General features: G+C 40.8%; 3 protein-coding genes across 3 annotated transcripts in view; 2 read left to right on the plus strand and 1 right to left on the minus strand.

Moving 5' to 3' along the window:
- On the minus strand, positions 1 to 9473 carry tmem248 (transmembrane protein 248). The gene is made up of 7 exons (XM_086098149.1): positions 9146 to 9473; positions 7615 to 7773; positions 7212 to 7500; positions 6944 to 7094; positions 5113 to 5296; positions 4548 to 4691; positions 1 to 3975 (listed from the first exon to the last, which is right to left on the minus strand). The coding sequence occupies exons 1-7, from the start codon at positions 9146 to 9148 to the stop codon at positions 3955 to 3957; spliced, it is 951 nt and encodes a 316-aa protein (XP_085954275.1). The 5' UTR covers positions 9149 to 9473; the 3' UTR covers positions 1 to 3954.
- Positions 8243 to 14619, plus strand: part of lig3 (ligase III, DNA, ATP-dependent) — a 22298-nt gene continuing 15921 nt past the window's right edge. Inside the window, exons 1-2 of the mRNA XM_086098145.1 lie at positions 8243 to 8389; positions 9915 to 10029. Of these exons, the coding sequence (XP_085954271.1) occupies positions 8324 to 8389; positions 9915 to 10029 (181 nt within the window). The 5' untranslated portion in view covers positions 8243 to 8323. The remainder of the gene's footprint in view (positions 8390 to 9914; positions 10030 to 14619) is intronic.
- The window catches only part of LOC147160497 (dynein regulatory complex protein 1-like), a 7227-nt gene continuing 2648 nt past the window's right edge, over positions 10041 to 14619 (plus strand). The window contains exon 1 of the mRNA XM_086098146.1: positions 10041 to 11986. Coding sequence (XP_085954272.1) covers positions 10214 to 11986 — 1773 coding nt within the window. The 5' untranslated portion in view covers positions 10041 to 10213. The remainder of the gene's footprint in view (positions 11987 to 14619) is intronic.

Here is a 14619-nt window from a genome sequence, read left to right on the forward strand (position 1 = left end):
TGATTTAGACAGACAGTTTAATTCACTTTGTATTCATTTACAGCAGTTCATATGCACATTAACCCGTCACTCACTCTATATGTTCATATAAGTACTACTGTCACATATATACATGGGGGGATGCAGCTGAATTAGTGCAGAAGGCACACACTTGGCTTCCTACTCGCCTGCAAGCTCTGCGCCGTGACAAATAAAAGTGAGCGGTGAGTAGAGATGAGTACAAAGCCTTTATAGAAAGGTGTGGCTTTTGTTTTGTTTGTTTGGTTGCACACTTGTTTTAAGGCCATTTGCAGTTGACACAGATAACACCAAAGCAACGGACGAATGCTTGATTATGAATATACACATGGTAATCTCAAGAAAGACGCATTATACAGGTTTATGTTGGATATAACAATGCGTGTAATATGAAACAAAGAAAATGACAAATTACCGTATTTCCCTTAATAGATGCCACTCCACAAATAGTGGCCAGGTGCGCCATCTTAAAATAATTCAAATCAGCAGAAGGGGCGGGGGTAGAGGGTTGCTCACATTGACAGATGCAAGTGTTAACTGAGCCCGTTTGAATGCAGTTGCTAACCAAAACTGCAGCACTAAGTTTGACTGTTAAATTACTATTTTTTTCCCCCCAGTAGACACTCATATGCAGTTGATCCACAATGTGGTGGACATCTGGGGACCTACAGATTACTTAAATCTTTAAATAAATAAAAATATATATAAAAAACATTTATTAAATGTTTTTAAATGCGCAAAAAAAACAAAAAAAAATCTTAACATGATGTAATTTTAGTTAATTTTGCAACAAAAAAATACATGAAGAAATACATTTTGCAAAATCAATTGAATTACTTTCATAAATTATTATAATTCACTAAAACAAGTTATATCTTAGCAAACAACAAATTTTGAAATTCAATAGTTTGAAAGACCAACTAAAGCAAATTCATTAAAAAAAATGTTAAGTTGATTTCAAATACATTAATTCTTTTTAAACCTACAATTACTAAGTCTAAAGAAGACATAAAATTATTTAATTCAATGAATTTAAGTTTTTTTTTTTAATGACGGGAAAATCAACAGGAAAATAACTCATGCATTTCCACCATGATGGTGGTATTTATTTTTTATTCAAGTCCACTTTGATATTAATTGTATTATGTACATAATAAGCATCTGCAACTGAGTCAATAAACGCCCCGGACTACTATTTGTGCCAATACAGTAATTTAATAAGATAAATAAATATCGTTATGATGTTGTATTGCAGGTTTGGGTTGTGGGGGGCGGTGTTACATTCATCGGGTACCTTATACGGAAGTCAGTCAAAGAAGAGGTAAGAAAATGTGGAAAAGGCAGATTTCGGTAAGTTTTCACATGAAAAAAAGCAACAAATGATAAATTCAGCGGTTATGATAAATGATTGTCAAATGTTTATTTGAGAGAATCGCGTCAAACACTCGTTCCTTTCGCACGCGTCATAATAGACAAAAATAAATTACTTTAATCATAAATATAATTATACAAAGATTTTTTGGGTGCAGGAATATAATGAAAAAAATAATAATAATAAGTCAAAATCAGGTCAAAATGTGCAAGAAATCTACAAGTTGCGCTAAGTATCCAAACAACAAAAGTAACTCAAAACATGAAATAATTTAAGGAGGATTGATATGAATATTTATACATCGATTTCACAAGAAAACAATGACGAAGATGCAAACGTCATCCGTCGCAGGTAAGGCAAGTTCATCTTTTTGCGTCAAAATCAACACACATAAAAGAAAAAAGAATTGCTGAAATGACAAACGGCGACATCTTGACATTCCGCTAACAGGCTAACGTGCTAAGTATTTTGCACATGAACAATGACCAATCATTTTTACGAGACCTTTAAAAGACAAAATAGGAGAATTTTTTTGGGCCCAAATAAAAACATTTGGAACTTTTTAAAGCTCGCTCAGGCTAAGTCAGAACTCTTTCAATATAGTTTAACTTCTCCAGTCAAATGCCACAATCTGCACATTTATTCCAGGAAATAGGACAGTAACTGACAAATGAAAGGGGAAAAACGAAAGGCTAACAATTTAGAACAATGGAAAGTTTTCATTCTAGTAACGTAATGCTAATTGAAAATAATTAGTACCGGTATTCATTACGCACCTCAGTCACACACTGAAGTGCTCAGTAGCATACACATAACGATCATTTGACATTTTCTGATATATTACAAAGGAAAAAAACTAAACAAATTGTTTTTATTTTTAAACGTGCATGAACACAGTCTGATTGTTTTTACGAAATCTATTTTTTTGGAGAAAAAAAAGAAAAAAAGGAGCAATTATGTTTTTGTATTAATAACCAACTCAGGCTATGGAAGAAGTTTCGCATTTTGAGTTTCTACAACGTGAACGCCACAGTCCACACATTCCTGACTTAGCCATTGATAAGGAAGTAGCATGCTACCTAAAAAAATAATAATAAAAAACAAACAAACATTGTGATGCTAACAATTACACCTAAGCGAGCGCGTGCAGTTTTTGCACGCTAGCTAACAAACGCTCCTAAGGTCTTCGAGGGACTATGAAGCAGAATGTAACAAGCTTGCTAACAAATGGTGCACCTACTTTCGGGTTCACGACTAACGTAAAATGTCACAAATGCGCATTCAACCATAAGTTAAACACCACCATTCTCACATTTGTAATGTTAATCAGAAAGCGACATGCTAACTAAAATTTTCACGGAAAATAAAATGTGATGCTAACGCTAACTTTAGCTTAGGCGGATGTTTCCATCCTAGTGATGTAACGCAACTTGAATTTTACCGATAATCAGTATTCTCAGTAATGTTTATCGGATGGTGGCGTTTCATTAGAATGCTACTTCCTAGTTTATGGCTAACATAAGATGTCAATAAAGCGCATTCAGGTCAAACCGTTTATGAGAGTGCTACTCCCTGGTTCGCGGCTAATGTAAGCTGTCATAAATTAGCGCTCAAGTCATAAAGTTTGTTAGCCTACTCGCTACCGGTTCACGACTTAAATAACATCACAAATTTGCGTTCAGGTCGTAAAGTTTTTTAGATAGCGTGTTACTTCCTGGTTTGCATTACCAAACAAAAAATGTGAGGCTAACAATTCAACCTTACACAAAGGCATGCTTTCACCAGGGTTTCCATTCTATCTAGTAACATATGACTACAACTTCAAGAACAACTTCACAAGAAACTGTAATTGTTCGCGTGTTAACTTACTTCAATTTAGCTGTGGCTCTGATGGTAATTTCTGTAGCATTAAATGAAGTCTCACTACAATTTTGCTGCAAGGTCTGGTCTGGTACGGTACAGGGAAAAATTGCAAAATGTCTTTCTTAATGACAGTGACTAATTGTTTTGGAACATCCTTGAACATGTTAAAACACGCTGTAACTGTGTGGCAATAGCATGCTAACTAACAGGGACGAATCAGACTCTAACAATTTAGCCGTGGCTTGAGAAATATACCTGGTCCTGGGGAAAGTGCTCCGTCATGTCCCAAGGCGGTTCTCTTTTGCCTTTGTAGACTTCGCAAGTGTGTGATTCGGACAAACTTATCTTTGAAGCGGTATGCCGCTTGCACATTGTACTGCATTGCCCTGATATGGCACCGGAGGACTCCAGAGGCCAATCAACAATAATCCACACATACGCAGCCCCCCACCCCCCCCAAAAAAAACATAAAACCCAAAAGGGGAGAAAAAAAACAAAAGTTCCTCAACACGTCATATTTACACCACAGAGGACAGGCACTTGTATCTTTGGTTGGACCATCCCAACATCATTGCAAGGAAAGTTTCGAAATTATTCTTGAGAGTCCACCTGGCAACACGGTGAGTCGTCTCTGGGTGTTTTTATTCTTTTTTTCTCTTTTAATGTTGTCACATTACCTTATGGGGTCTTCTCGTACCCTCTTAGCCTTCTGACAGTGCCACCTACAAGACATGAACACCAGTTCAAGTCCAGAAAGTTAACCAGTTTACATGTGACTAAACCTTCTGCTTGCTCATTTCTCACCAAGAGCAATAAATAAATAAAACATCATTAACCCTCAGGCCTTATTTGAAATTAGATGTCCATTTTCAACTCTTTAAAATAGGTCAATCTGACTTTCGACATAAAAAATTAAAATTACATTTAATTAGCTATAAACAAATTGAGCTGCATGAAATAATTTTATATAAAAATGTAAAAAAATGTTAAGTGCATGTTAACTATCGTAATAATATCAGTATTGCAATATTCAACACCTATATGCCTTATCACATTTGTCCAATATTATACAGCCGTAGTTAATGCCAACCAAAACAACAGCACATACAGAGAAATGTCAAAAGTCTCTGGAAGGAACTGAAAAGTGTAGAGAGATAAATAATAATAACATTTTGTTCCCACCATAATGTTTGTTTTCTTGCTCTACCAGGGATATTCATGAGTCTATTTGACCTGGTGCAATGTTTGATCACAAAATGCAGTTGTGACAGTCCTCTCTATTTTTGGAACCTACCTTCTCAGGGAAGAAATCAGGGCTGTTTTGCCGTACTTTGCCAGGCCTGCCCTTAATGACGGCATAGCAAAACATGGTGATGACCATGACGAACAGGAAGTAGCTGGTGTGCATCAGGTGCAGGTTGATGAGGGAGCGGTCATCCTGGTCAAAGAAAAGTGCTTAGTTAACTCAGAGGTCATGCAGTATATCAACCTGTCGTCTCATATCATTAGCATTTTTAACTATCACACAAGTGTACAAGCAAAATATGTTAATCATTGCGTAATAAAACTTGAGGTTTAAAAACTGTTCATCAATAAATTCAAAATGCATGTAACTAACAATTTCATAAATAATTTAAACATTAATTTATTTAATAAATATGAATTCATTTATTCAATACACTTGACTTAATTAAAAAAGTATGTACATGATAAGTTGCTTAAAAAATATATAAATTGATTAAAAGAATACATTACATTATATCGCAGAAAATTCTATTCGGCTTTCACCTTTCTGATTTGCTACGGCACCACAACACAAAAAACAAAATAACAATCTTCTTAATCTCTCGTTAACTCACGTCGGGCACGATGACGGTGAGCTTGGGGTTGAGGGCGTGGTACACCTTGCCCACGGCGCCCTTGTAGCACCAGAAAGGGTTGTAGTCCTGGCTGTACTTGGTGTCAGAGTCCCGCACGGTGGTGAACACCTTATACCAGGAGGTGGCGTTTGTGTACGTCTCTGGCGTGCAGTGTGGTGGTTGCCTGTGAAAACAAAAACAAAAAACATTTGGCCATAGCATTGGAGGTGAATGTTTTGATGGGGAACCTAACTGTATTGAAACATTTTATTACGTATACATTTTACTATGTATACATTTTAGACAGCAGAAAATATAGATAATGCTAACTTCACTAGCTTTCATTGTAATTTATAAAATACGTATTTATTTTCTACATATATTTTCGATGGCAGAAAATACAGAAGATGTAAGTGATGACGTGCTAACATTACCATCATTCACATCTCACCTTTATCTCTATTGTAGCCATGTACAATATGTATGTTAATATGCGACTCGCTCCGGCAAAATGGTCCACATGTCCCGAGGATTAATGTGGACATATGGACAATATTAGACAGTTGGACATTAATGTCTGTAATTCTATTTACCTGCAGCTCAAAAGTCAAAATTGTGTATGAAAATAAGCAATTATTAGACAGTATGCATCTTAACTATGGGAGTGTTTTTAGCCTAGCTACTAGCTAGCGCCGCATCTTGGGCAGCTGTTTAAAAACCCGAATTCCAGCGACGCGTCACAAATGAACTGCCTGCCTGAGTCTCGAAAATCACTACACAGTTTCACTTGATGCTCTTTTAAGTGGGATGAAATGAACATAAAAATGAGCTATGAAATATGAAACTTAAAGATGAAAAATGATCGCGATGATCCTCAAGAATCACCACGACACCCCGCCCCAAAATGCACACAGGCTATGTTGACTTGTAAATACAATAGCGTAGTGTCCCATGTGTATTGCTTGGGATGGAACCACCCCAAAACAAAAACAAACAAAAACTGTTAAACCACAACATTTTTGTTTTCTTCATGTGACAAAAAGCATTTGAGATATAACATCCATGATAAGTTATCAATAAAGCACTTATCACATCAAATGGCGAATAATCTTTTAATTTACATAAAATTATTTAATCAAATTTCCCACTGCGGTAATATGACCCAATTTAAGCAAGAAAATACCACAAGGAGCAACAATAAAATAACCAAACTTTGGCGGATGCCTCAGAAGATAAATTGTAAGCTTAATGTGATATTCAAAGTTGAGGCTGATATCATCTGTGGAGAGGTCAAACTTCCAAAACTTTTAAAGAGTTCAAATCTCGGACGATGACCTTAGCTGCGATTGGAATGGACTTTCCACAGTTTTTTTTTTTTAACAGTTTCTGAAAATTTTAGGTTCATATCTTTTTCCTAAGGTACTGGTTGCTATGGATATTTGAAAGATGCAAGTACCAAAACTTGAACCCCCTTTTTTCTCAAAACTAGGGATTTCAACCTTCCAACATTAAAGCTGCTGTAACTTTGTCAAATTTTGAGGTACGTACATGTATATATAATTTTAAAAGGAATTAAGTGTAGAATTTGAATATATATATATATCTCAATTTAGATTTTTGGGGGCACATGAGGACCCTTTTGCCAGTCGCATATACATTTTAGATGGAAGAAAATACAGATTTTGCATGGATGTAAAGCTAGTGTATTGTTGCACTAACTTCAAGTAGCCATACTCCACGCTCTTTACACTCTGCATTTATTTTGCTATTAAAAGGTTTACTTAATACATTTGTTTTGTTTTTGTTTTTTGTAATAGCTGGGGAAACTTACACTGTGACTGGAAAGATGTTGCTTGCTGCCGTGATGGTCATGCACGTGCTGAACACCACCTGCTCGCAGTGGCCGTGCAGGATGCAGTCGTCAGCGCTCCAGGACACGGGTAGCGTGAACGTGATGTTGATCTCTTCGTGGGATTCCCGGCCTGAAACGCATATTAATGGTGAACTCATAGAAGATGGAACTACCCTACCAACTCAAGATGGCTGCTGTGGGGGCAAAACAAAACAAAAACAATGGTCTCTCTGTTTGTCTCTCTCACCAGAAAGGCCAACCTGCTGTCCCAGGATGGTGGCATACAGGTGAGTGATGTTGCGAGAATAGCCGCCGAAGGGCCGCTGTGGGTCCAGGGTGAGCGTGATGGGCACTGAGATGTTGATGGAGCCCGAGTCGTCCGAGAACAGCGGCGCCAGCGTGCTGGGCCGTGCCTGCCCGCTGGTCGCTGCCAAACTCTCAGGCGTGGTAGACTCATTGAGGCCATGCTTGATGGTCTCATTCTCCGACACACATAAGTCTAGCTCGTTGTAGCGTAGAAGGAACGTGTTCCAGTCCTGAGGAAAGAAAAATATATGCTTCATGGCACACATCATACAATTAATGCTCTTGCTCCTCTTGGCAGCAAATCTTGAGAACCGCCACTTCTCCCATGACAGAAACTGGCTCACCTCGGTCAGCTCTGGAGACTTGATTTCCTTGATCTTGAAGAAGTAGCCAATAGTGAGGAAGGCGATGGCCACAGCGCTGACACTGATCATAAAAATGACCAGTGGCGGGCGGTTGTTGATGTAGCTTCTCAGGTTCTCCAGAGGGTTCAACAGGTACACCTACACAGCAAACAAATTGGTCACATCTCCAAAATCACTACATTGGAAAAAAAAAAAACAGACATCATCTTACTTACAGGTATACAACATCACCAATGTGAGTTGCATGTTTTGGTGAAATAGTGGTACATCTATAAAAATTATCTTTGAACATATAGTAAATCATAATTAATATAAATGAATTCATATATATAATATTGTAAACTGCAGTTGTTAAACTAAGTTTTGTAAAAAAGGACTAGATTTAATATAGATTTAGTTTTACTTTACACGTTAAATATTTCCTATTATTTACGCTCATAAAAGGGGACGAATGCTTCCAAACGTGATGCTGATGGGGGACAGCAATGCACATGCAGTGCCTATTCTGCCGCAAATGAAAGTTGAAGAACAAACGTGATGCTCCTTCGCTGCTATTCGTTCCTTGAAGTACGAAATGCATCTTGGGATATTTTCCCAGCCAAGCCTTCACCAAGCAACAACCGATGGATCCTTAGTTTAAGCTAGCAAAAAAGAATTGACATCCAGGAAATCCGTGTGGTCTTGTCTTATGCATACTTCCGATTGGAACAGTACTTGGGCCGCCACTGATGACGTCTCACAAAATCACAAGGACGTAAGTAAGGTTTTTAACCGATGTATGTTGTACAAACACATTTTGAAACATCAACATAGTAGTACAAATTGGTTGAAAGTTAGTCACATAATAAAACTGCAATGAATTACGGAAATACGACAGCGAGATATGCGTGCTTGGGAAGTATGTTCTTGAGACCGGTCTTAACAAGACCCGACACCGTGCGTCACAAGAACGTACTCTGTGTTCTTGATATTGAGAAACGGCCATTGAAAAAAGCATTGGACTTCGGATCGCTGTATTATGTTGCGTGAGTATTGTTTGGATTTCAAAATATGATGACATGTCTGCCTGATTTGTATGCTAGTCACAGGCAAAAGCAATACAATACTTTGTTTTAGCCTTCTAAAGGAAGCGTTTACATTGTGGAAAATCACAAATGCCCGGATGTTCGTGCAATAGAATTCGCGAGTAACGAATAGTGAATATGCGGGGGGGGGGATCATCATTCAGTTTTGTACAATCCACCTTCAGTTTCTCAATACGGTGTTCTTAAAGACACTGTGGGCATGCTTAAGTGTGTAATTGTGTGTCTGTGTCTTATTTTATTTTTAAACTACACTATTAGGTGCACATTGTTAAGTGTGTGTTGTAGTTAAGAGGCGTACTGTCCACCTTGTGTGCTACGCTAACGCTTAGCTTTGTCTGGCCCTTAGTCAACTGCTCAAAAAAACAACTCCTATTTCAACTATTGTCACAATAGAACAGCCGTGGGATAAATTAATTGACACTTACCATTTTCCCCGGCAGGCAATGGTGGCGGGGAGCTTCTTGGAATCGCAAGTAGCCGAAAGGCAACTATCTAGCCTTGCCTAGCCTATCTCCGATGCTAGCTCGCCCGCCCGCCGCCGGCAACGCCGAGCTAGTCGTTACCTCACCGGGGAAAGGCTACTCTCCCCGGGATAGACCGCTGAAAAACAACTGACGGTGGTGAGTGGAGACAAATCCGACAGCACAACGTCCCATTCTTTTGTGTTGTTATGTGTCTGTTTAGCCGTAGTTTTAAGTCAGCGAACGCATCATGGGTGCTCTCTGCTGGACTGACTCCGCCCATCCGCAGTGCGTGTCTCGCAAATCGAGCGCTCCTGACGTGACGAGTCAGGCCACAAAATGTTGGAGAACGACAGTCGGTAAATTTTAAAGCAAAGGGCGATTGGCAATTCGTTGTTTGGAAACATGTCAAATTGTCACTGTAAATCAAAGACGCCCAAACTACATAGCCCTGTACAAAATGGTTGAGGAAGTTATAAAGGCACTTTTATCACAATTTCAAACAGTTACATCGTCTGACATTCTTCCCTCAAAATACACGATGGATAAATAACAACAGCACAATTTAACATCAATTTGTCACACTCCGGTTTAGCTAAAGTGGAACATTTCTTTGCAGTAATGTTGTATGTGCCCCGGGCCCCAATTTGTCGAACAACGGTATTCTGATTAATATCACAATCGCCGGAGTAAGGATTAAGCAGATTATACCATCTATTTTTATCAACCGCAGGGCACTGCTACTTTGTCCTGGGCTACTACATGCTGTCGACTGAAATTGACGTCAAAGCTCCCTCGCGCTCTCATTGCCAACAAGCCAACGTCACATGGCCAAACCCGGAAAACAGGTACAGCATGATGTTCGCAATGAAGACGTGATGACATCATCCAACCACAGATTGCGATGTAATTGCACATCATCAAATCATAGAGTATGATGCATCTTTGACTTTAGTTGGTGTTCAAACAGACTGGAAGTTGTGCATTGTTCCACTTGTAAGAATAACGACTTGACCACCAAGTTTGGAAAAGATGCAGAGCCAGGAAAGTACCGTATCTAGGCCGGAGGTCCATGAGGACCCCCAAGCAGTCAAGGTTGAAGAACCCATGACAGCTCAGCGAGTCATCCGCCTGCATTGCGAGCTGCTCTCCTTTTTCACCGACCTTGAGACGGCGGCCGACGCCAAGCAGTCGCTGCGGCGGACCAAGTTCGAGGAGGTCCTGCGGCTGCGCATGGAGCGCTTGGATAACTCCAAGGAATTCAGCAATAAGAAGCTGGAGGAGATCAAGGAGGGCTGGGCTCAGGCCGACACCAAAGCCACGCTGCCGGACCTCTTGGACGCCCTGAAAGGTCAGCAGGGGCTGTGCTCAGAGATGATGAACCACAAGATGGACCTCATCGCCCAGCTGCAAAAGAATTGGATGGATGGCGACGAGCGCCACTCCATCGATCTACGCAAGCAGACGGAGGCTTTGGACCTGATGATTGAGCGCATGAACAAAGTGAGGCGCAAGACCATGGCAAACAAGGAGCTGTCGCACATCCAGAGCCCACACGACGTCTTCCTGACGCAGAGCCTGCGTGAGTGGGAGGGCTACCAGGCGGAGCTCCGGGCCCGCCGCAAAGAATGGCTGACCCAGAGGAAGCTGGCCATGGAGGAGTATGAGAATGCCATGCCCAAGCTGGAGCTGGCGCAGGAGGAGTGCAACACGTCCAAGCGCTCCATCGACATGAAGCTGATGGAGCTGGAGCGAGAGCAGGAAGAGATTAAGGGCAAGCGCAACGTGCTTGAGGCCCGCAAGCTGAGCTGCGACGAGAAGCCCGAGGTCATCTACCTGCTGCGCAAGCGCGTCAACACGCTCAAGGTGCAGCTGAGCGACATTATGAAGTCGATCCAGATGGAGGAGGAGAACTTCCACCGGCGCGAGCAATATCTGCTGGATGACATCCGCCACAGCATGGCACAGCACAAGCGCATCCAGAAAAAGATGAAGCACTTCGCCCTGTCTGACACACAGACCTTTGTGGAGATGTCGCGCATGCTAGTGGCCGAGGTGAAGCTGCTGGCTGAGAGTGCGCTGGCGGCAGACTCGCACCTCTGCGCCCACCTGGGCCTGACGTGGGAGCATCCTGTTGCCGCTATGGAGCGCTGTTACCCTATACAGCCGCAGGACAAGTTCGAGATGGCGGCGCAGGTGTATGCTGAGAGCGTGGCCGAGGTGGACGGCAAAACCATGGTGGCGTTGCTGGGGCTGTTGTGCAATGAGCTGGGATTCTTGATGGAGAACAGCGAGCACCTCAGCTTCCTGTACAACGAGCGCCGTACGGCCGAGAAGCTCCTAGGCCTCCTCAACGCATTTGACTTCTACGACGACGACCTCAACAGGCTGGCAGCGTTCCTGCTTAAGTACGAGGAGCAGCATCGAGTGCAGGCGGCCCAAGCCGACGAAGACCCGGTTGGCGGGAATGCGGAACTCATACATCCCAACAACATCCTTCCTGCATTTTTGAGCTTCGTCAGCTACCGTGTGCACTGCATGAAGAGCTCGGAACTGCGTCATTACGTGGAGTGGGACTCTGATGCCGATAAAGCCTTTTGGGAGAGTATGGCCAACATCATCCCAGAGGAGAAGCTCAGAGTCTGGGATGCTGCCGAGATTGCCTTGACACAGTATCTGGCCGTCTTGGAGGAGAACTCGGAAATCTTCCAAAAGAATCGGACTCTGGAGGAGGAGAACAGGAAGTTGCGCAGGCAGCTGATAAGCGACAACGACGGGAGTGCTTTTCTGCTTAAGGACTTCCTGGTAAAGGAAAATTCATTCAATTTCACCAAATGCTAATTCAAACGCTTTTCCCAGTGGTCTGGAATCTTCTTGTGGCATCTGGAGCCCTTTGTTGCAATCCATTGGCCGTATAACATTTTGTGTGATGGTGCAGTTTCACATGTGGGCATGGGGTAGCGCCATCAAGGCTTCTTCTGAAGATACAGCAAGTCGGCCATTTTGTTGGAGCGGCCATTTTAGGGTCACTTTTTAGCCATTTCCAGGGTACCAGTCGGCATTAAGGACATACTCATGTCACACACAGGTCAACAATAGCAATAGCATTAGCCAGCATTTTAGTAGAACAGAGAACCTGAGTAATTTTATTTTGTATTTTATTTACACCAGCAGCGAAAAATCCTGGAATAGAATTTGGATAACAGGCCAACTGATATTATAACCCTTTCAAATTGTGAACTCCCATGCTGCAATGGAAATCAATGACATTGTGGTGCATGCTGGGATCTTTTTATTGTATTTTATATATATTTTTTGCAGGTTTCTAAACGGTGTACAACAGTGGTAAAATAATCATAATCATTTAGAAGTTGACAAAATAATATTAGAAATTAACAATGATATGCGGTTGATTTGGCCACCGATGACGTCACATCAGCTTGATGCTAGTCAGTGACACTTTACCCCACACCTCCAGGTAGTTGATGCATTTCAAGTTGTGAACTTGATATTTGTAATGCATTGGTGGGTGTCGTTGAAGGTCACGTGGAAGGTGTCAGCGTCACACTGGATAACAATCTGGAAAGCCCAAATATGTACATTATGAAATGAACCGACAGCCGTTGCTTTTGTAGGTGTAAAAAGCAGGACTAAAGAGTATTTGACAGACACTAATCATCAAAAACTGGGCTTTTTGTGGAATACTTCATTTTATTCAAAACATTTTTTTTCAAAAACGTGTCTTTTCTGGTATACTTCTTTTCATAGAACAATTTAAAAATAAAATAAAAATAAATCTCTCAAAAACTAGGCTTTTCTAGACTAATTCCTTTTATTGAATACTTGTATTTAAATATATGCCATTTAACGGTCAACAGTAGCATTACACCCAAAATAATCTGGCAGAAAATGAAAACTGCACAAAAAAATGAACCTGCAATAGAGGTGGATTATTGTATAGTAGATTTTAATTATTTTGAGAGAGGCGTGTGTACAATGACGTGATTCATGTCACCTCAAAGTTGAATCAGGGTCCGAAGGGGAAGGGGCTTTATTCAGGAAACACCTCTTGTACCTGTCGGCCCCACGAAGCAGTAGAGTTCATCGTGATCGTTCTGTTTGCAAAGTGAGTCCTCAGTGCAGAACAGTTGTGTCATTGCACAGCAGGTTGACGATAAGCCTGGAACACACAAATGTTGTCATGGTTACACACATACAAAAGGTGATGCCAGGGAAACAGCCATCGTTATGGGGGAGTGGCCTATTACTTCTCTGCAGTCTGATTGGCTCGTCCTCTGATGGCAAGGGTGCGGTTCACGCTGAGACCGTTATAGCAGAATGATGAATTCACCTAGCTGCATACACACAGTTCATGAAAATAGCAATAACTAGAGAACAGTCAATTTTCCCCATTAACTGGAATGAAATTATTCTACTATAGTATATTTTAAACGTATTGGAAACGTGTGTCTGTTCTGTTTATATAAAAGTACTGTCCGACAGATTTGTTTTGGCCTGTCTGGGACGTTTCTGGACGAAGACTCAACATTTACCCTCCAGCCAAGCCGCAGAGGCAATCTACAATCACTGGCATATGCAAATGTTGCTGTGCGAATCCCCGCTCCTGATTGGTGGACTGTTTCCACACTTGTTCCTGGTTGGCTGCTGTCCTCTGCTTCCTCGAGCGTCAGTTTTTAATATTGTGTTTTCGTCATGCCAATTTCTAACATTATTTTGCCTCTCATCTTTGTTGTTTTGGATTAGTTACCTGCCCAAAAATATAGTAAAAAATCTCAGCATGCTCCATGTTGTCATTGATTTCCATTGCGGGATAAGGAGTTAACATTGTATGATGTAAGCATTAAGCATGTTACATTGTGCTATTATCACGTTATATGTTCAACCTTTTTCAGTCTTTCGCGCACACGTAATTGCTTACAGGCTTAGTGGTCAAAAGGTACTATACAATAAACGTTAAAAATCAGTCGCGCTAGAGAGCTCAATTCAATCATGCGTGGCTCCATCTTGCCAACTTCCAATGTTAACGATATCAAAGTCCTTTATTCAGAAATGTGAATTGGATCCAAATCTTTTGTACACACAAAGTGCAAGGAAAAATCCACTAGTAATTGTTTACAATAAGTGATTCCAATCAAAATCGAAGTCCTTTGTTCTCAAAAAGTTTAGGTACAATTCAAAAGTCTTTTGCTCGCAAGAGCTTGGACCAAAAAATAACTCCCCTGCTCCCAAAATAAAACATGGATCTTAGTTACATACTTTGTTCACAAAAGATAAAACAGCTATACAATAAATATTAGAAATAAATTCATTTCAAGTTTGCAGGAGCGAGTCCTTTGTTTACAAAAATCATTTGAACAAATGAGCCATTTGTTCACAAAATAATTGTAATTTGGAAAAATCTACAGCGGTCCATTGCT

This window comes from Leptonotus elevatus, chromosome 16 (assembly GCF_054856555.1).
Source record: "Leptonotus elevatus isolate MCC_2025b chromosome 16, RoL_Lele_1.0, whole genome shotgun sequence".
Lineage (NCBI taxonomy): Eukaryota > Metazoa > Chordata > Actinopteri > Syngnathiformes > Syngnathidae > Leptonotus > Leptonotus elevatus.

Coding starts and splice junctions, on each gene's coding strand:
- tmem248 (XM_086098149.1), bottom strand. Junction 7,095..7,211: donor ACAGCAGGTTGGCCTTTCTG/GTGAGAGAGACA, acceptor TATGCGTTTCAG/GCCGGGAATCCCACGAAGAG. Junction 5,297..6,943: donor AACATCTTTCCAGTCACAGT/GTAAGTTTCCCC, acceptor TTGTTTTCACAG/GCAACCACCACACTGCACGC.